The 21,485-nt window shown below is 48.5% G+C and overlaps 1 protein-coding gene across 4 annotated transcripts in view; it reads left to right on the top strand.

Annotated features, from left to right (window-relative positions):
• The window catches only part of LOC8052304 (protein retinal degeneration B), a 144,485-nt gene that overhangs the window by 84,985 nt on the left and 38,015 nt on the right, over positions 1–21,485 (top strand). For all 4 annotated transcript variants that reach the window (XM_029977865.4, XM_029977867.4, XM_029977866.4 and 1 more), the window contains 3 exons: positions 8,528–8,826; positions 18,927–19,096; positions 20,744–20,914. In XM_029977865.4, coding sequence (XP_029833725.2) covers positions 8,528–8,826; positions 18,927–19,096; positions 20,744–20,914 — 640 coding nt within the window. The remainder of the gene's footprint in view (positions 1–8,527; positions 8,827–18,926; positions 19,097–20,743; positions 20,915–21,485) is intronic.

Below are 21,485 nucleotides of genomic sequence, written 5' to 3' on the forward strand. Positions count from 1 at the left end.
CATGTCGCAACTGCTCCTTGCGCTGTGCCCGCGTAGCTGCTCTTCGTCGCAAAGTGTCAAACTTTTTAGCCACTTCCGGTGCATTGGGTGCAGGGCAGTGGAAGATGTGGGGATATGGACAACGAAAAGCGGTTGTGCGAGGGCAGTGCGAGAGAGGTGGCCTAAGCCACCGAATATTGGCTTTTAAACGGAAATACCACAGCCTACAGCTTCTCAAACAGCCAGTTGTGTAAGGAGGCTTTCCACACATATACTGCTTCTGCATAAAGAGTGAGGCCAGGCATGCACAGGTCCCCCTTTGGACTCCCTTTTTTTTACAGTAGCAAATGCAAGAAATGACTACAGTCGCCAACCAATTTTTCAGGCTCGGAGGAGACCTTGAAATTGTCCGATAATCAAGTGGTCCGGAAAGTCGAGTTCAGCCCCCCAGAACATCAAATTTCCCCACATATATTCTATTGCGTATTGGCCACTTTCCACTTGCTTGATATCAATTTTAAGTTCTCGCGCAACTTCCGCTTTATATTGTTCACTTTTTACTTGTTTGTTGATCTGTTTGATCACAGTGCTGCACTGTTTCGGCACCTTCATTGGCACAAACAGCGAAATTGAAGTTGGCGCCATTTGACACTATTTGTAGAGAACGTTTGATCCACCAAACTCGCTTCAATACTAAGCCTATCGGCAAAAAACCTTCGCGCTCAAAGACCAGAAGAACGACAGATGGCCGCTCTTCTCGCGATCGCACTTGAAAAACAAGAACCACGAGAAAAACTGGAAGAGCCATAAGAATGGGCAGACGGTGGCCATGTTGGTTATAGCGGAACCGTAAAACCCGACTATAGTCCGGAATTCCCTTGCTGCCACCCGTCTCGGGAAATGACACAGCGCACCGGTTCAACAACACAGAGACATTTATTTATTTATTTATCTATTAAATAAATAAATACTGCAGTCCACACATGGTCCTAGCAGGATGGACAGGGTACAAGCTCAAGAACCCGTACAAAAAACAAGACAAGAAGTAAGGCATACAATCGGCAGAAAGTATGAAAGAGGCGGTACGATACAGCAACACAAGTAGCTGTAGCCAAGAAGCACAATACCGAAGCCTGTAAGCACTAAATATAAAAACACCAAAACACATTGAAATACAAAAACACCACTACAATAACTGTTCTAATGATGAAGCAAAATCCGAAGAGGAAATAACCGAACAAGGAAGAGAATTCCATTCTTCAATTGTACGAGGAAAAAACGAAAATTTAAACAGGTTAGTGCGTGCAAAGTATGGTGTTAAGGAATGTTCATGATGGTGCCTACTTCATCTTGTAGAAAGCGGCTTTAAGTAGTAATCTGGATCCAAGGACAGTTTTCATATAAAAAGAGAGTGCAGAAACTTCAAACGGGCTATCCTCCGACGGTGCTCTAAAGTTTGTATTTTGTTGGTTTGCGTCAACTGTAAGGGCGAATCAGTTCTCTTAAAATTTCCGTATATAAACCTTACAGCACGTCTTTGAACTCGTTCTAATATTTCAGAACTAGATTTCGTATGAGGGTCCCAAGTAATACTACCATATTCTACTGGGCGTATCAAGAAGTTGCCAGGCAGGCTCTTTAAATCGACCGCGAAATTCGGTTTCTTAACCTATCACGCTACGACTTTGTGCAGCATTGCCCACAGATGGTGCATTTTTTTTGTAAAATGTGCAAAGAGCGAACTTACCTGAGGAAAAAGTAAAGGTAAGTTCACTTTTTGCAAATTTTACAAAAAAAAATGCGCCATCTGTGGGCAACGCTGTACAAAGTCGTAGCGTGATAGGTTAAGAAACCGAATTTTGCGGTCGATTTAAAGAACCTGGCCACTCCTTGATACACCCAGTAGTTTAGATCTAACGAGTGAATTGTAAGCCAGTAATTTCACATTTGGAGTAGCGTATTTCAGCTTATGCCTTAAAAAACCCAACTTCTTGAAGGGTGCCGAGGATATATTTTAGAGCGCAGCTCTTAGGGGCCCGTTCCCGGCTTAAGCGGCGTCGCCGTCACCGTCGGCGTCGGCGTAACCAAGGTCATCCCAAGGTCACTTGACTCCGAAGGTCATCCCAAGGTCACCCCGTCACGTGACCCCTTCCCCAAGGGTCACATGACCCCAAGGTCACGTGACACGCAAAGTCACGCGACTCCCCAAGGTTACCCCAAGGTCACGTGACCCCCAAGGTCACATGACCCCCAAGGTTACGTGGCTCCCCAAGTCACGTGACCCCCGGGGTCACGTGACCCCCGATGACGTCATCAGTGACGTCACTGATGACGTCACCGGCATCCGCATCGTCATCGTCATCATCACTGATGACGTCACCGGCATCCGCATCGTCATCATCACTGATGACGTCATCAGTGACGTCACTGATGACGTCACCGGCATCCGCATCGTCATCGTCATCATCACTGATGATGTCACCGGCATCCGCATCGTCATCGTCATCATCGCTGATGACGTCATCAGTGACGTCACTGATGACGTCACCGGCATCCGCATCGTCATCATCACTGATGACGTCACCGGCATCCGCATCGTCATCGTCATCATCACTGATGACGTCATCGGCATCCGCATCGTCATTGTCATCATCACTGATGACGTCATCAGTGACGTCACTGATGACGTCATCGGTATCCGCATCGTCATCGTTACTGATGACGTCATCGGCATCGTCACGTGACTCCCCTAGGTCACGTGACCCCCACCCAAGGTCACTTGACCCCCCCCCCCCAGTACCCTTTCCTCCTCCTCCTCAAGAGCTGCGCTCTAATTCGGCGTTACAGGAAGTTGTAAACGGCTTTCACTTTTTTTATATGGGTCGTCCAATGCAAGTTCTTATTTATGGTCACTTCGAGGTACTATTAGTCATCAATCTGAGTGATGGGAATGTTGTTTAGTCTGTATTGGAAGTTGAATGGCTTTTTCTTTTTTGTAATTTGCAAACAAACTGTTTTTTTTTAAATTTAACTTCATGTCCCACGTATGTACAGTGCCAACTTTGAATGTCATTGAGGCTTGCGCTCATTAATTGTTGATCGTCAGGCGAAGATATTTCTCTAAACAACACGCAATCATCTGCAAATAAGCGTATGTTCACAAACGGGTGTGGGGCGGATCGTTATCGCCTGCGTCGCAATCCCAAAAGCTCCCATGCATATGCTGCAACGGCTCTTTATTAGCGGTGGAGCGCCGCTTGCGTGGCCAGTTGTCCTTGGCCCCCTCGCAGTGCAGAGGACTACTGACGATTGTCAAAGAGGCAACCTGGGCCAAACAGTTTGAATTCCCAGGTTGCCCACAAGCCTCAACCCAACTTGTTATTGGATAGGACGTGGTATTGGGGCTACAGGGCAGAATCAATTAAACCAAAATGGCGGTGACTAAGCTCGCAGCGCTATGGCGGGAGCTGTTTTGTGGCTGTAAACTGCGGAAATTACACAAATTATGTCTGAAGTATGGAGCAATGAGCTTTATGACATCCGAAATTTCAATCAATACATTAACTCTATGGGGTGAGTAACGGTTCGGCGAAAACTTTTTAATAATCAAAGTGTCCGAAAAATAGGCATCCGAAAAATTGGTCGACGACTGTACGTCGGTCTCACCGGGATCCAGCAAAGCCCTTGCCCTTATCCCTGTCAAGAGCTACCACACAGTAACTCTAAACGCTGGTTCACACGCTTGCGACTGCATACGGCCATGTTTCTTAAAACCTCTTAGAATCTCTTTTAACTTTTTGACAATGTTATAAATGACCATTTTTCATAGATAGTGTGTACATTTGATCTGGCAAATCCCGCAAAGCCTTCGCTCAGGCAAAATGCAGTTCCAGCTTCGCCTCATAGATGGCACCAGCGTACCAGTTTCTTCTCTTGTCGTAAGCGATCGCAAAAACTCTGTCCCGAGGAAAGGCAAGTGTGTGATAGGGCCTTAACATTGATTTAATTTCTCTGGATGACAACAAAATAGGCTTGGTGGGCTGTCTTAAAGGGGCAAAGAGCAAAATTCTAGCTCCAGTTTAGTGTCTTAATGTCGGCTATGTTATGGCGGTCATCACAAAGGCACTAATTGTTTTGTTTGAAAAGACACCAAAACTTAGTCTAAGACGAGTAAAATGATTACTAAATTGCACCTGGTTCCTTTATCCCAAAGCTACTTGGAATGTTGTTACGTCAACCTCTCTCCAAAAGCAGCGCCGCTTCGCGGAAGTGTGTTGCCGAGCTCCGAACACGCGTGGGCTGTCAAACTTGGCCGAACCCCTTCTCTCCCGCGCCTATTCAACTCCTGTGGCTGGGTAAAATAGAAGGAAAGACAAGGTGACACTGAGAGGAAGAGGAGAAGGTCAGCGTAGTTTTGAGGTGCAAGGGACTAACTTTGCCTTCATTTGTGTCTATTGTGCTGCCCAGTCATTCCTTGGGTATCTGGAACGGCTAGGTTGCAACGCGGCGACAGGGCCAAATGGCAAAGCTCATAACCATGCCAGCCTCGCCGTACAGTCTAAGCTCGTTATAACAGGCTTTGATTTTGACCAAGATTTTGGTCTGTTGTAAAAGGAGTATGTTGCATGCAGATATGAGGTTGAGTCAATGGTATGTAGAGAAAAACCAACCGAACTTCACAAATAGGTCGGTATGTCATATCCAAATGTCTGTTGTAACCAGGTCTGTTTTAATGAGCTTAGACTGTAGTCCTGCCTGTAAAGGAGAGCATGGCGTCATAATCGCGCTGGAGGCGCCAAATTTCCCGAAACACATCGCACTCTCTGATGTCTGTTGTTCGAGCTCTTGCCAGAATCGTCCATTTCGAATGAAAAATATAGCCGTCCGTTTAAAATACAAGCGTGCAATTGTCATTAGCAGATATATTGTTGATCATGTCTGACTTATTTCTGAATCTGAGAGGTACATTCCAATTTTCACTTCAGCATTCCTTTACAAGACTTTCTTTTGAGATATCAGTCACATCAGGGATGAATAGCATCAGAAAAAGAGTAGAATATCTCAAAAACAAGATTGCAGGTAAAAAAAAATGAAACAAGGAGTAAAAAAAATCAGTAGGGAAAAAATACTTGGTATAATAATCTTTATTTTGTTGTGTCCACAAACAGCACATAGCCTAAATAGTGGTACACAGTTTGTCATTGGAAAGTAACCCTTTGCCCTTTGACTACCGCAAAAATTTTGAAAAAAAAACGATTTGAAAATACTGAATTTATTTATGTGCCCTATGAATTTAATATGCAATACAAAGGCCAAAAACAAATGCCAAAATATTTATTATATGAGAAATTTTTGAACAGAGTGCAAAAGAAAAAGGCACTGAAGTTCCGCTTCACTGCATTACCGCAGACAGTTAATGTCACCTTGCACATGAATGTTCAGGCCTGGCGTAGCAGTATTGCAGACAGTTCACATCACCTTGCACGCAAAGTGCACGCAAAACCTGGAGAGAGATTTTCTACGTTGATTCTAGTCCAATGCCGACACGCCGACACGATATCCTCATCGAAATCGGAGTCGTCTGAGCTAAAATCCAATAACTCAGTTACATCGCTCTTGCTGTTCGATAAAAGATTAATTTCCTCGTCTTCTGAATCTGAAGAGACGTCACAATATCTCCGTTTTCGCCCCAATTTTGAGGCAAGATCGTCACTACGAACGCAGCTACCAGAAGTTGACGCCGCCATTTTTAAATCCCCTGTTGTCTGCGTTAGAACAATTTTCTGTCAAATTCAAAAATTTACTAGGTTTTTATTTTTCGTAAAGCGCCATTTATCCACGGCAAAGCTCACCAGAAACACGTGGACTAGTCCTGTTCGTCCAAGGTAGGTATTGGAACCCGAATCAATGTGGACGAGCCCAGCTCGTCTTTGGGAGGAGCGGTACAAACAGTGTGGACGAACCCAGGTCGTCTATGGTAGGGAAAGGGTTAAGGGGTGATGTGGGGCTTGAGAGTAATTTTTTTTATTTACAAAGGAATACTTATCATATTATACACTGGTATAACACATCTCACACCTATTCCAAATATGCAATCAGATATTGAATATCTTTACTAGAACCAGAGTTATGGGAGATTGGCCTAATTTGATTAGGTCATTTGTTACGGGTCTTTAAAGAAAAAGTATTCGTAAATTATCAAAATTTTTAATGCAACTGTATTCACAAAGGTGTAATTTGTGCGGTGATGCTATTTTAGATCTTAACTGACAGGGTTATGTCACTAAAAAATGATTGCAATTATAGTGTAAAAGAGATGCTTTCTCATTATTTAAGAAAGTAATTAATTGGATAGAACTCTTAAGCTGGAAGACTATAAAAATAGCATCACCGCACAGCTCCTTTCTTCGCGATTAAAATGGCACCAAATGTGTTAATATTGTCCAAGACAAACTTCAGAAAACGCCTGTAAGGCATCGGTACTTGTGAAAAAAGTGGGAAGAGAGAAAAAAGCCCTTGAAGTATGTGTATTCCTACTGAATGTTCATAGAAAATTAAGACTTTATATTTTTCTTTCATACTTAAAAATTAGATAGAGCAATAATATTTTGCACAGAGCTGGGTGGGTATGTCTAAATTTCAGAAAAGCCATTTTTTCAAAAGTGAATTTTCTCCAGCTTTTTACCATTTAAAGACCAGCCTCCCCCCTTAAATGCAGACAGCCACATAGATTCAATATCATACACAAATGATCGACTCGATCGAAATATGAACTGAGAATGTGACATCTGTTAATAGTTGCTTAAATTCTGCTGTATCGTAAGTGGCAACAACGTTTGCGGGAAGACCATTTTATGAAAGGTCAATTGTGTTCTAAAAAGTTATAGTTCTTGCTTTTTGATGCTTTATGTTAAGGTTATGGCCTGTACAATGATGAGGCGTTCTGAAGGTATAATGTACAATGACCAGAGGCATTGGCTGTAATACAGTTAGAGAAAAAGGGATAGCCTAGCAAATTTGTTACAGTTAGAGAGGATGAGAAGACTGATGCAGATCCTGAGAGATGAGATGCTTGGAAAAGAAGACTTTTAGCAAGTTATTCATTCACAGCTTTTCGATAGAGTGTGTAAGGAGTCTTTGTTTGGGTATGTCAGACATCAGGCAACTTATGTACAAACATTGGTTTTCTCATTATGGCCATTTGTGAGCGTCATATTCGAAACAAGCTCAGATTTTCAGGGTACGGAATTTTAGCCCTTGTGGTCTGCTGGTTGCATTAGAGTAATACTTTCAATATGGAACGACCTAGCCTACATCAATCTTCTACTCACACCACATTCCAACAATAAGATGCAGTATAAGCATACTTTTTCAGTTACTGGTTCATGAGGATAATGCACACTTGCTTACCGTCCTTTACAATTCTGCTCCCCCATATGTTACATTTGCATCTTATTACAGCGGACTTGACTGGAATTGGAAATTCATTCACAATGCTATAAATTTGTTTTATTTCAGATTTAAAAAAAAAATGTTGCAATTTTTTTGCATACACAGTACGTAATTGTCATGCAGTATATAGCATAAACTTGTGTAATAACAACCATTTTTTTTTTTTTTAATTTTCTGTACAAAGTAGTTTTAATAGCTGTATTCCTGTTTATTGCGGTGCCGACGCGCACATGCATTAACATGTCTGGAGATACACTTCTTCCTCCTAGTGTTTGTGTGCTGAGGGAAAGCAGGATAACGGGGAACACTATGTAGCCCCGCTGAAAATTCCCATTAGATTACAATTGGAATTTTCTCATTGGTACCAATTGGTACCATGGGATTCATTTTGAACTATTCAGGTTCCAAGTGGAAAAAATAATTCCAATTGGTGAGGCTAATTGGCCAGTGTGCTTCCAGTTGGAACCTAGAAAAACCAATTAGTTGCAATTAGAGCCAGTTGAAATTTCAACTGGTACCAATGGGAAAATTCCCATTAGCTGGGTGAATTTGTTTTTTCTGGTTGGTGCGGCTAGAGAACATTGTTATGGAATCACAGTGCCTCGAACGCATTTTTGACTGGCGTGTTTAGCATTCTACCTAGCCCATGCGTCAAAATTGGTCCCGAAGTGTCAGCAAATGTCGTCACAAGAGCTGGCGTCTTAGGCTGTCGGAATTTGCAATTTTTCTGAAGATTGATCGTTAAAGTGCCGGCAAAAATATGAGCGAACGCATTGATTGCTGTCGTCGTGCCAACTCTCGGCTGCTGAAGCTTTTGTGAACCGTCGAGCCTGAGTGCCAGCTGCAGCGGAACGGGGGTCTGCCACATTCACGCCCGCTACTGATGCCTCCGCCAGAACCGCAACAGGCAGCAGCACGACCCTTCCATGACTTCATTGGGCGAAAATCGAGAGACCACATTCGAGGATGTTGCCGTAGAATGGAATGAAACCCGTCGACGTCGCTACAGTAATAGAGCTACCAATGTACTGGAATTGGCGATCCCTTTGGAGGCCTGTTTATTCGACGCTGGCACGTGCGCTTCTCTGTGGCGCAGGTGTCCCTGATTGGGGACAGTCTGGGGGCCATCCTGGGCTTCGACGCCCTCTGCCGTGTGGCGCCCCTGGGCAGCCGGTACGGCAGTGACAACAGCATCAACGAGGAGGCGCCCCCCGCGCCACGCCCCAACCCACTCATTTCCATCAGCGACGGCAGCGGGAACGACGAGGCAGAGGAGGGCCCCGCACCTCCGCGGACCTCGCCCCCGCAGGCCCCGTTGTCCTCCCAGGGCTCCGCCCCCGGGCGCAAGCCCCTCCCCCCAGCAGACGCCGAGGCGGGCGGCCTCTCGGAAGCATCGTGAGTTGGCCATTTCCACAACTATTTCGACCGATTTTCGACCGAGTGAACCGTTACCAAGTTCCGCGTACAGCATCACCGGTGCCTTTGAAGCACGCTTTTAAACGCGCACGCGGGTGATACCATGACCGCAAGGCGTGCGCTTAAAAGCATGCTTCAAGGGCTCCAGTTGTGTGGTAGACAGAACATGGTAAAGTTTTGCTAAAAGTACCTATTATGCATTCCTTCCATAGCGTTACCACAGGCTAGTGTAGGCACGACAATGCTCTTGGTGTGTGCTGAAATCATGCTTCAAAGTTGCAGCGTATACTTCTAGTTGCAATGCCTCACCCGCAGTTACGCTATGCTAAAGCTGCCTATTAGTAACCATGGCACAGGTTGATCATGTGTTGCAATGCACTAAAACCGCGATGGTGTGTAGTGAGCCGTGAGCAGCTGACATAGAGACATCAATACTGTGAACTAATACCGGAGCTTGACGCTCACCTTGCATGGCACATGTTTTGAAGCACTGGTGGCCTGGCACAGTGCAAACACTAAAATATTTTCACCACCTACAAAAATATTTTGCCACTTACAATGACGTGATTGGTACCCAAAATGCCCTTGCCCTCCAGAAAGCCTCACAAGTTATGTGATGTTTGCGCAACTTTTAAAAAAACATGCTCGTTCTCCTAACACACGTAAACATCTCCGTCATCTATGATATGCTCGTGCCCCTGATTATTTCGCTTATGTAGTCAAATAAATTTACTTAAGCATATGGACCAGCATCAGCAAGCAGGCGCATGGAAGATCTATCCCCGTCTCTTCCACCATCTTGGAACTACCGAACTGCCACCTATAGAGCATTGGAGTTGCAAACACACAGGGGCGGATGCAGGTGTTTCTAGAGGTGGGGGATTCAGCGTATCAAATCTATGAGAAGACACTCCGCTTTGCCTCCCCCCCTTTTTCCTGCCCTAAATATTTGCACATTCGGAATTCAAGGGTCAGGACATCCCGACCCCCGCCCCCCTCTAAGTCCGCCACTGTCTATACATGTACCATTCTGTGTTGACTGATCTTTATGTGCACTTACTGCCTGGCCATTGCTTTCTGCATTATACCTTTACACTAACTACATGAGAGTAAATGAAGTGGACATACCATATTTATCCACATCTTAAATGACTTAAGGGGCATTACTAGGAACAAAAACTCAGAACCTTTTATTTTTTTAGTTACCGTAACATGTTTAAAATATATGTGCTTCTTGGTGAATCTCAATTTGAGAGAAAGATTTGATGGGCAATTTTCTCCTTTATCGGTAAAAACCAAAATTTAAGAAAAATGATTCGGGGGGCATTTTTTAGCATTTTTCTATGAATACCGAGAAAGCGCTACCCTACCTACGGGTGTTGTCTTCTGGCAGGAAGCCCACCGTAAAGTACCTCTGATAATGCTTATTAGCACATCATGTACTTCATAGATTCTAGAGCACCTAAATTTTCTCTGAGGTGCAGCTGAGCATGTTGGACGTAACCAGCTCTCCAGTGTAGTTGTGCTGTTCTCACAGCAACTGCATCAATAAGTGACCTTGAGCCGAAGGTCTAGAGCTGCAGCAAATGTCCCTAACTACCGTAAAATACCGAGGAAACGCCCGCCCCCAATTTCACTAAAAACTGGGTTAATCTTGACGTGGGCACTTGTCCGGTCAAATCAGTAAAACCATCATGGCGGCCAATAAAGAGCTCTGAAGGCAGGGTGAGCAGAATCGGAGCAAGCACATTTATTTTCACATCATATCCCCTTCATTTTCGCTGGCGGTCTTGTGGCCACCGCAACAGGGTGAATATTTTTGGCTGATGCCGACGCTTTAGAGCGGGTGGGCGCTTAACGTATAATTTGCAGAGTTCTCGAATTTGGGAAATGTTACCTAATAGTGGGCGCTTGTCTGAAGAGGGCACTTTCATGATACAGTCAAACCCACTGAAACGAACGCGATAGTTTTGCGAAAAGTGGTCGTTTTATCAGTAGTTCGTTATATTGTCACGGGTGGTGACCAAAAATAACAAATAAACAGGAAGAAATAAATGTTTAATGTGGCGAACTTGTGCCAAAAATAAAAGAGTACAAAAGATAATAATAGACCGTTGCGGGCGTCGAAGTCGGCGTGGCAGCAGAGTCGAACGCTGGGGCGAGACTGACTGTGGCTCGCCATGCGGAGCCCCTTATGTACACGCGTGGTCTTCTGGAATAATCGGCGTAGAAACTTCGACGCGTAGAACATTCGGGCCTGGAACAAGCAACATGATTCTCGAATTCTCCAGAACACTAAATTGCAGGAATAAACAAAAGACAAGTCACTCCCAGGATTCGAACCCTAGCTTTTCGCGTGGGAGGCAAACGCGATAACCGTTAGGCCACGCGCGCGCTGCCTACTTGGCCAGCTGCGCGCGCGGCATTACTCCCCCCTTTAAAAAGTGCATCGTCCCGATGCAACCCAAAAAACAAAACGAAGCGAACAAAACAAAACGGTAAACTAAAGAGTCATTTGGAACACATAAGGTCCACAGTCCTATCGAGCGTAGTACCGCTTCAGTCGCACGACGTGGACGACTTCCGGTCGTGGAGGGCGGCGTGACGAAGTCCGTGTTCCGTCGGGCATCACCTCGTAGTTCAGATCTCCGTGTTGACGAAGCACTTTGTAAGGTCCAAAGTAACGTTTCAGGAGTTTCTCGCTGAGACCGCGGCGGCGAATCGGTGTCCACACCCACACCCTGTCTCCGGGCTGGAAGTGGACGTCCCGACGATGAAGGTTGTAGCAGGCAGTGTCGATACGTTGTTGGGCTTGAATCCGGAGTCTGGCGAGCTGACGGGCTTCTTCTGCCCTTTGGGCAACCACCTGGGCGTCGTCGCTTGCGTCGACAGCCGGTTCGTGGGGTAACATAGCGTCCAGCATTGTCGTTACCTTGCGCCCATGCACCAGTTGAAAGGGTGTCACTCCGGTGGTCTCTTGTACAGCCGTGTTGTAGGCAAAGGTGACATATGGCAACACCTCGTCCCATGTCTTGTGCTCCACGTCGACGTACATGGAAATCATGTCGGCGATGGTCTTGTTGAGTCTTTCCGTCAGCCCGTTGGTCTGAGGGTGGTACGCCGTGGTGCGACGATGGCTGGTGTGGCTGAGACAAAGGACTTCTTGTGTCAGCTGGGCCATGAACGAGGATCCACGGTCTGAGATCAGGACTTCGGGAGCGCCGTGCCGGAGGACAATGGATTCAATGAAAAACTTGGCAACTTCCACAGCAGTTCCGAAAGGAAGGGCTTTCGTTTCGGCGTATCGCGTGAGATAATCTGTGGCGACGATGATCCAGCGATTTCCTGACGTCGACGGCGGAAAAGGGCCAAGTAGATCCATTCCGATCTGCTGGAAGGGTGCCGTTGGCGGAGGAATTGACTGCAAAAGTCCGGCCGGCCTCGTTGGAGGTTTCTTTCGTCGCTGGCATTCATGGCATGATCGTGTGTATAGGTGGACGGTTTTGGGGAGCTTGGGCCAGTAATACTTTTCACGAATACGAGCCAGTGTCCGGCTGTAACCAAGGTGTCCGGACGTCGGGTCGTCGTGGCAGGCTTGGAAGATCTCCTCTCAAAGGTCGGTCGGGATTACCAGCAGCCACGTGGAGTTGTTGTTGCCGAAGTTCTCTTTGTAGAGAACTCCTTGTCTAATGGCGAAGGTCGGCAGGGTTCGTGAAAAAACGCGTGGTATGGCACTCCCACGCCCTTCCAGGTGCTCTATTAGTGCGCGCAGCTCAGGATCGTCTCGTTGACGTCGGGCCATGTCGTCGCTATTCACTGCGCCCAGGAAACACTCGTCGTCATCGTCGTCGCTGCTGTCGGAGGGTGTTTTGACGGGAGCTCTGGACAGGCAGTCGGCGTCGCTGTGCTTGCGGCCTGACTTGTAGACTACTGTCATGTTGAACTCTTGTAGTCGGAGACTCCATCGCGCAAGGCGTCCTGACGGGTCCTTGATGTTCGCAAGCCAGAAGAGCGAATGGTGGTCCGTGACTATGCGGAACGGGCTTCCATATAAGTACGGACGAAACTTCGTGATCGCCCAGACGACCGCAAGGCATTCTTTTTCAGTCGTGGAGTAATTTCGCTCCGCCTTGGACAATGTCCGACTTGCGTAGGCGATGACTCGCTCGGTGCCCTCTTGTACTTGAACCAGTACCGCGCCAAGTCCTGCGTTACTTGCGTCCGTGTGAATCTCGGTTTCCGCATCCTGGTCAAAATGTCCAAGAACAGAAGGCGCCTGCAGTCGTCGCTTCAGCTCGTCAAATGCCTGCTGCTGCTCCTCGGCCCATTCGAACTTCTCGGCGTCCTTCGTGAGGTTTGTGAGCGGTGCGGAAATCCTTGCGAAATCTCGAACGAAGCGCCGATAGTAGGCACATAGCCCAAGGAACCTTCGCACGGCCTTCTTGTCCGTCGGCGCTGGAAATGCTGCTACGGCGCGAGTCTTCTCTGGGTCGGGGCGAACGCCTTCGTTACTGACCACGTGACCTAGGAACTTCAGCTCGTCATAGGCGAACCGACACTTTGACGGCTTCAGGGTGAGTCCGGCGGTCCGTATGGCTTGGAGAACTGCTCGAAGTCGTCGCAAGTGCTCGTCGAAGTCGCTGGAAAACACTACGACGTCGTCGAGGTAGACGAGACAGCTCTGCCACTTCAGTCCTGCCAGTACGGTGTCCATGACACGCTGGAAAGTTGCTGGCGCCGTGCACAGTCCGAAGGGCATCACCTTGAACTCGTACAGCCCATCCGGCGTGACGAAAGCTGTCTTCTCTCGGTCCCGTTCGTCGACTTCGATCTGCCAGTAGCCGCTCTTCAGGTCCATCGATGAAAAGTATCGGGAGTGGCGCAGCCGGTCTAACGTGTCGTCGATGCGGGGGAGGGGATAGACATCTTTCTTCCTCACCGCGTTCAGCTGCCGGTAATCCACGCAGAACCTAAGCGTTCCGTCCTTCTTCTTAACCAGTACGACTGGAGAGGCCCAGGGACTGCTTGAAGGTTGGATTATGTCGTCGTTCAGCATCAATTGAACTTGCTCTTGGATCACTTCCCTTTCTTTAGCGGAGACTCTGTACGGTGACCGATGCACAGGCCGCGCGTCGTCCTCGGTAACGATGCGGTGCTTCGCAACGGTGGTTTGGCGCACCTTTGACGACGTGGCAAAGCAGTCGCGGTATTCGGTGAGGAGGTCACTGAGCTGTCGTCGTTTCAGGCCCAGAAGCTTAGGGTCAATGTCGAGCTGCGCTGGCGACGTACTGTCTTGCTGGGGTGGCGAGGATTCGTGAGTAATGGCGGCGATAGCGGCGGAGTTTCGGAGTTCCTCGACCTGGCCCACGGCTGCACCTTTTGTGAGATGTTGCGCTTCATTTCGAAAGTTCGTCACGAGGACCACAGTGCGACCATCCTGAAGTTCAGCAACTCCTCTTGCGACGCCTATTCCTCTTCCAAGAAGCAACTGGAGGCTTCCTTCGAGCAGAACTTCGCCGCAGAAAGCTTCGGTGATCCCGACGGGTACGAGAACACTCGACCGCGGCGGTAAGTTCACGTGGCTTGCGAGGACTCGGACCGCAGACGACGTCGCTATGGGTTCCTCCGGTGGTGAAACAGGTTTTCGTAGCGTCAACCGGTTTGCTTCGAGGTCGATGACGGCGCCATACTCGCAGAGGAAGTCCATTCCGAGGATGACGTCCCTGGAACAGTCTTGCAGAACGACGAACTTCACAGGGCACGTCTCACCGTGGATCTCGACGCGAGCAGTGCGTCGCCCGACTGGTGTGATGAGGTGCCCACCGGCGGTTCGTATTTGAGGGCCTTCCCACGGCGTTGTCACTTTTCGCAGGCGGCGAGAGAGCCTCCCACTCAAGACTGAGTAGTCTGCTCCGGTGTCCACGAGTGCCGATGCGTCGTGGCCGTCGATAATGATGTGTAGATTGTTTGACACCGATGCAGGGACGTTGTTGTGATGCGTAGCGTCGAGAGAGTGGGAGCGCTCCGGCGTTCTTGGAGGTTCTTTACTTCGGTCGTCTTCGGCAACGCCACCTCCAGGCGTTGCCGCACTTAGTTTTCCCGGCGACGCAAGGGCGACAGGCTCTCTCGGCGGGGTCGTGGCGCTGGAGACGCTGAACGTCTGGGCGACGGTGAGCGGGACTCACGGCGGAGCGGCGTTGAAGATGGCGAACGTCGGAGATACTCCTCGATGTCACGAGGACGTTCGTCGTACCTTGGGCGCGGGTCGTTCGGGTGGAACCCGCGCAGCCCCAGTTGTCGGTAGGGGCATCGACGGTAAATGTGGCCGGCTTCACTGCAGTGATAACACAACGGGCGTCGATTGGCCGTCCTCCACACGTCGGTCTTTCGTGGCGCAGCTTGTTCTGGGCGGACGTACGCCCGATCTTCGTGGCGTCGGGAATACTGCGGCGCTGGAGGTTCACGTCGAGGTGGCGCCGTATACGGGTGAGCAGGGGGTGGTCGTCGGGTAGCTGCAGCGTAGCTCAGCTTCGGTGGTTCAGGAGCGGCGCTGGCGAGAGCTTCTGGCTGTAGCGCCTGCTGCAGTTCTTCCCGGACAATCTCGGCGACTGAGGGCGTAGCCGGGCTTGTGGCAGCAGGTAGCAGCTTCCTGAATTCCTCCCGCACAACGTCCCGGATAATCTCGCGGAGGTCCGGGCTGTTGTAGCTGGAAGTCGAGAGGGCAGCGACGCCGGGAAGTCGCTGGTAATGGGAGGCCCGTGCTTGAAGGGCACGTTCAATGTTCGTTGCCTCCGTGATGAATCCTTCGACTATGATAGGCTGGGCTCGCACAAGGCCGCCGAAGATGTTCTCCTTGACGCCTCGCATCAGGATTCTCAGCTTCTTGGCTTCGGAGGCTTGAGGATCGGCGCGGTTGCTGAGTCGCAGGACATCCTCCACGAAGCTAACGACGCTCTCGTTAGGTCCTTGGATCCTCGTTTGAAGAAGTTCTTCCGCGTGTTCTCTTCGTTGTTGGTTCGAGAATGTTCTTCGCAACTCAGCCTTGAGTTGCTCCCAGGAAGTGATCGATGCTTCGTGGTTCTCGAACCAATTCCGGGCAGTTGCTTCCAAGGCAAAGTAAGCATTTTGAAGACACTGTTCTGGTGTCCGCCCGTTATGACGGGCCACTCGTTCGTACTGTTGGAACCAGTCATCGATGTCTTCGTGGCTTTCGCCGTGGAAGGGAGCCGTTGTCCGAGGAACGACAGGCAGGTAGACGACGGCAGAAGCAGCGGGGGTCTGCGACTGGTTGGCCATCGTCGTCTTGTTCGGCTTGGGCTTGTCCAGCAGCAAACCGTACTCTGGATCCTCTCCCTTGGTGCGGCGGCTGGTCCGAGTTGTAGGTTCCTCGTAGAGTGGTCTCCTCACTGGGCTTGGAATCGGAGTTGCACTGCGGGCCCTTGGAGGGGAACGCTGCACGGGCATGCGGTACCCCGCACCTCCACCAAAATGTCACGGGTGGTGACCAAAAATAACAAATAAACAGGAAGAAATAAATGTTTAATGTGGCGAACTTGTGCCAAAAATAAAAGAGTACAAAAGATAATAATAGACCGTCGCGGGCGTCGAAGTCGGCGTGGCAGCAGAGTCGAACGCTGGGGCGAGACTGACTGTGGCTCGCCATGCGGAGCCCCTTATGTACATGCGTGGTCTTCTGGAATAATCGGCGTAGAAACTTCGACGCGTAGAACATTCGGGCCTGGAACAAGCAACATGATTCTCGAATTCTCCAGAACACTAAATTGCAGGAATAAACAAAAGACAAGTCACTCCCAGGATTCGAACCCTAGCTTTTCGCGTGGGAGGCAAACGCGATAACCGTTAGGCCACGCGCGCGCTGCCTACTTGGCCAGCTGCGCGCGCGGCAATATCTTCACTTACCTTTAAAACACGTTATAAATAAGGATAATGAAGCTGGTACTGGTAATTTCACTCTGCCAGTTCTTTATTTAAAGAAACTGTTTGCATGATTCTAACACGCAGACAGATTTAGCTTTCAGATAATCAAAAAGTAAATTGCTGTCGATTCTACCGCGTAAGTGAAATAATGAAGATTGACCACATACCTCAAAACAGGTTTTATGAAACGCACGCCACCACAGAAATAAATGCTGTGCACTAGTCCGACGATGGTTCTTCGCTGTCTACAGAGGTAATTAATACTTGCTTTGGTCTAAGGCGTTTTAAGTGCCGCGCTTCCTGCGCATGTACGAGTGCGTGGCCGTCCTTATGGCAGGGTCGTTTTTCAAGCAACACTTTGCAAGCTCGTCGGGTGGCTGGGATTGCGAGGCCATGCAGTGCTGCGCCATTGTTATCTTTCTCCGCCAGCGTGATGCCCTTTCGTTCAAATAAAACCTCCTAGTAGATTTTTTTTTTTTCATCTTAAAACGACAGACACGAGTTTGTAGATGCGAGAGAATGTGCACGATACGGATACCAAAGTGGTGAACGTAAACTAACGGTCACGATAGCAATGGGGCTAGCCACCTTATACCGTACATTGAGCATTGCAAACATAGAACAAACGAACGCAGCTGCTGCAGCACGGCATGAGAGTTGACTTCCCCCTTCTCCTCTTCTCCTTCCTGCGCACAAAGAATCGGCAAACTACGCGACCCGGGAGAGTGTTTTTGCTTTTGTAGTTTTTTTTCCTCCCCGGGGAAGTGTGCTGCGTGGCCGTAGAAATGAATTTAAGCATCTCCCGGAGCGACGCGCCCGGAATCTAGCTCTTTTAATCTTTTTTTTTTATTTTCTCGCGCGCGGGAGTTTTTTTTTTTTTTTTTCCAAAAGCGGACTTTGAGTGTTTGTTGTAACAGTATGATGCTTTGAAAAACGGTCGTTTTATCTGGACCAATTTTAATGGGTAGGGCCTTGAATTTATATATTTTCTGAAGGCGTGTCGTTATAACCGATGGGTCGTTATATGTGGGATCGTTATAAGTGGGTTTGACTGTATTTTACGGTAGTGTTAATCAGGGCGTGATCTGTTTTTGTTTCTACAAATCCTCGTCTGTGGGCAGTGTCAAGAGCATTCAGCTTGTCTGGGGAGCTCTAAAAACCAGCCATGATTATCTGGCACCACCCCAAAAATATGAACCAACTAACTCCTGCAGCTCTAACCATTAATACAATTATCGACCCCATCTATTTTAGGGGACACTCGACAAACTCTTTATGGTGTATTTACACGACAGAATTTTATCTCCGGAGAAAACTGGGTGCATCATAGAGCTGCGAATAGAAAGAGCCATGAGCAGGATGTGCATCAGAAAATTTGAGCGGGCATTTACAAGATGGAGTTGAGTTTACCGTAAAATACTGGGTAGCGCCCACCAGTTTTCACTGAAAACTGGATTAATCGAAATATGGGTGCTTGTCCGGCCAAATCGGACATTTAATCATATAATTTGCAGAATTCCCAAGTTTGGAACATGCCAGTTGTGGGTGCTTGAACAAAGTGGGTGCTTCCGCAGTATTTTACGGCAGTTGGGTTGGCAGAGCTTTTTTCGCAACCTTTGCGTACTGATCAAAGCGTGAAAAAAAGAAAAGGAAGACCCCCTGCATCTCAATGCCACTGACCGTAATTTTATATAGTTATTCTGGGAATACTATGTGGCCGGTATTTTCTGGCTCAGACAAAACATGCAAGCACAACCCAATGAGGGAATGGCACAGGGTGGGCACATGCGGCCAGATATTCCCCTCTAAAGCTCCTGGTGGCCCCCCAAGGTAGCCAATGTACATGACAGTAATCGTTTCCCAAGAAGGGGTCCGATCACCGGAACAAAACGGTGGACATGCCGAGAGCCGGTCGCAGATTATCCGTGGCTACCCGCAGACTCGGGAGATTAGCGAACATTTGTGACGTGGTGCCTGTGAACTCGGAACTCTACGACATCCATCCCCTCCTCAGAGAAGAAAACTCCATCGTGCGAACGCACCATTAGCCTCGTGTACCGATCGTTCGTGGCCACGTGGCATGGGTACGTGCTCGGAGAACGTAGACGTGGGGGAAGCTTGAGCCGGAGGTTGCCTCGCAGGTTCCAGCGACTGCTGAGTGCGCCTCCACCCCGGCGCTCCAGCTCCTGCTCGAGCGAGCAGGGCGGCCACGGCCGGTTCGACTTTGACGTCTCCGACTTCTTCATGTTCGGGTCCCCCGTTGCCCTGGTGCTGGCCTACCGCAAGATGCTCTCTTTCGACGACAAGAACGGTGCGCGCCCCTTCTCTTCTCTGCATGGGGGGATGTCCCGCGGGCCAATGCATGTCACATCTCGTTAACGTGGATCCCGTTAATGTGATCGCCCCACTACATATATAGACGTTTTTGGAGACGAATCGGGTAAATACTGTAAAATACCGGGGGAGTGCACCCACCCCATTTTCACTGAAAACTGGGTTAATCTAGACACGGGCTCTTGTCCTGTCAAATCGGGTGTCAACGTATAAGTTCTAGAATTCCCAAGTGTGGAAAATGTTATTTGTGGGTGCTTGAATGAGGTAGACGCTTTCGCGGTATTTTAAGGTATGCACATTTTTGTCCCTCTATTTGAGACAACTTGCATTAGGACAATTTTGGGTGGGAACGGAGGTGTTCATATTGGCAAGACATGACATACCATCGAAGATGGGGCCTGCGCATCTATCACGTCGTCGTTAGTGGAGACAAGGGTCTGGGGCAAAATGGCCGACACGTGTGTCTTGGCGTCTCCGCCAGCCAACTTTGCTTCCTTTATGAAACGCTGCAAGACGTACAAGCGGTGACGTGAACGTGAGCTGAGTGGCACTGCGTATATCTACTAGTGGCAGCATTGGAGGCGGAAAAATGCAGATCTTGTAGGTGGTATGTGGGCTCCTTGGCGGGGAGCAGGGCCCTGGGGGAATAAGGGGACCCACATCGTGCCGCTTTGACGGTGCGAGTACAAACCAATTTCGAGCCGGGTGCTCGCTTGTTAGCCGAAGGCTATGGCTTTCCAATCAAAACCTTAGAATCTTGCCGAAACGAAAGAAATCTAAAACAGTGTAACCGAATTGCAGTACAACCAGCTGGGCGTGCGCAGCTAATGGCGTATGACACATGCAGACTTTCTGCCCTGTTTATCACCACAGAACAGCAGCCTTTGTGTGTGAGGGATGTGCACCAACCATCGAATTATTGTAACGCCACCGATGGGTAGATGTGTATTAGCAACACTGGGAGATTCATTCAAGGATGGATGTTTTTCAAATTTTAAGAAGTGAAAGAGATAACGGCATTTGCTGAAGGGCAAGGAGATCAAATTAGGATTGGGCAATATTCACGGTTTTGTATACCAGTTGAATAATTTTCATATTTGTTTAGAGCTGCATAGAAAATTTACTTTCCAGCCCTTGTGGCTAGAAATTCAAGGAAATAGCTAATATTTGGCCGACAAACGAAAAAGTCTCATGCATGGTGTGTTGCAGTACTGCAGAAATTTTTATAAATATGTTTACTAGTAAGCTTACTTTAGGTGCCTGGCGTCCTTAACCAGAAATGACGCAAAAATGTCATGTAGCTGCCCACAGTGAAGGAAACACCGCTGGCTCGGGTGGGTCCTTACATGTAGACCAAATGTGCAAAAATGTGAAAAAAAAAAAAAAGTTTAGTGAAAAGACAAAAAGTGTAAAAATAAGCTACTTCCTCTTCACTGATAATGAAAGGTCAAACAAACAAAACCACAGAGGGAAAGAAAAAGAAGGTGTTAAAAGCACAGCAGTATCGCATAGTTGAGCACCGTCGGCCTGTTCATGACGAACGGCGCTTGGGCCGCACGTGTCAAAGACGGCGGAGCTCGACTCTTGTCTTGCTGACCTTCCCCCTCGTCTGTTCCACACGCAGCGCCGCTGGTGCGCCCCCAGTGCTCCCAGGTGTACAACCTGTTCCACCCGACGGACCCTCTGGCTGCCCGGCTGGAGCCCCTGCTGAGCGCCCGCTTCTCCCAGCTGCCCCCCGTCAACGTGCCCCGCTACCAGAAGTACCCCCTCGGAGACGGCCAGCCCCTGCACCTACGTGAGCCTCCGTCTTTGCCGCACTTTAGACGCCTGCCACAGACCGGTGGCTGCGTGTTTCGCTGACCCCCCGTTGAGATCCTTTCTACGGTCACTGGCAGAAGGAGAACGGCAGGACGTGTCTTTGCAGCATGTGCTTCATGCCTTCCATTTTGCTTTGGCTGCATTCACGTTCCCAAGCTGCACAAAACTCGGAGCAGTGTCTAAGGTCAGAAAGTTGTGCCGGAGGTAAGACAACCAGAGCTCTGCTCCGCTGTTCTCACCTTGTCAGTGACTAGAGTGGTTACCCCTAGGAATGTCGCAAACTTCCGTCAAACCCGCGGTTCGACGTTGATCTTCAACGATCGACTGTTTTGGCGAACCTTCAAACTTTTGGCAAAATTCAACAACATGGTGTTGCCCGACATCTATGCAAAAATTTCAAATTTTAGTAAAAAAAATAATGCGTACAGTAATCCCTCCTTATAACGAAGTCAACTAGATGGCTCAGATATTCAATATAAGCGGTAACTCTATAAAAGTGATAGATAAAAAAAAGAAAACGGTGCCAGCAGCCTCGAAGTTGCAGGGAA

Source organism: Ixodes scapularis, unplaced genomic scaffold, assembly GCF_016920785.2.
Source record: "Ixodes scapularis isolate PalLabHiFi unplaced genomic scaffold, ASM1692078v2 PGA_scaffold1__304_contigs__length_218370807, whole genome shotgun sequence".
NCBI lineage: Eukaryota > Metazoa > Arthropoda > Arachnida > Ixodida > Ixodidae > Ixodes > Ixodes scapularis.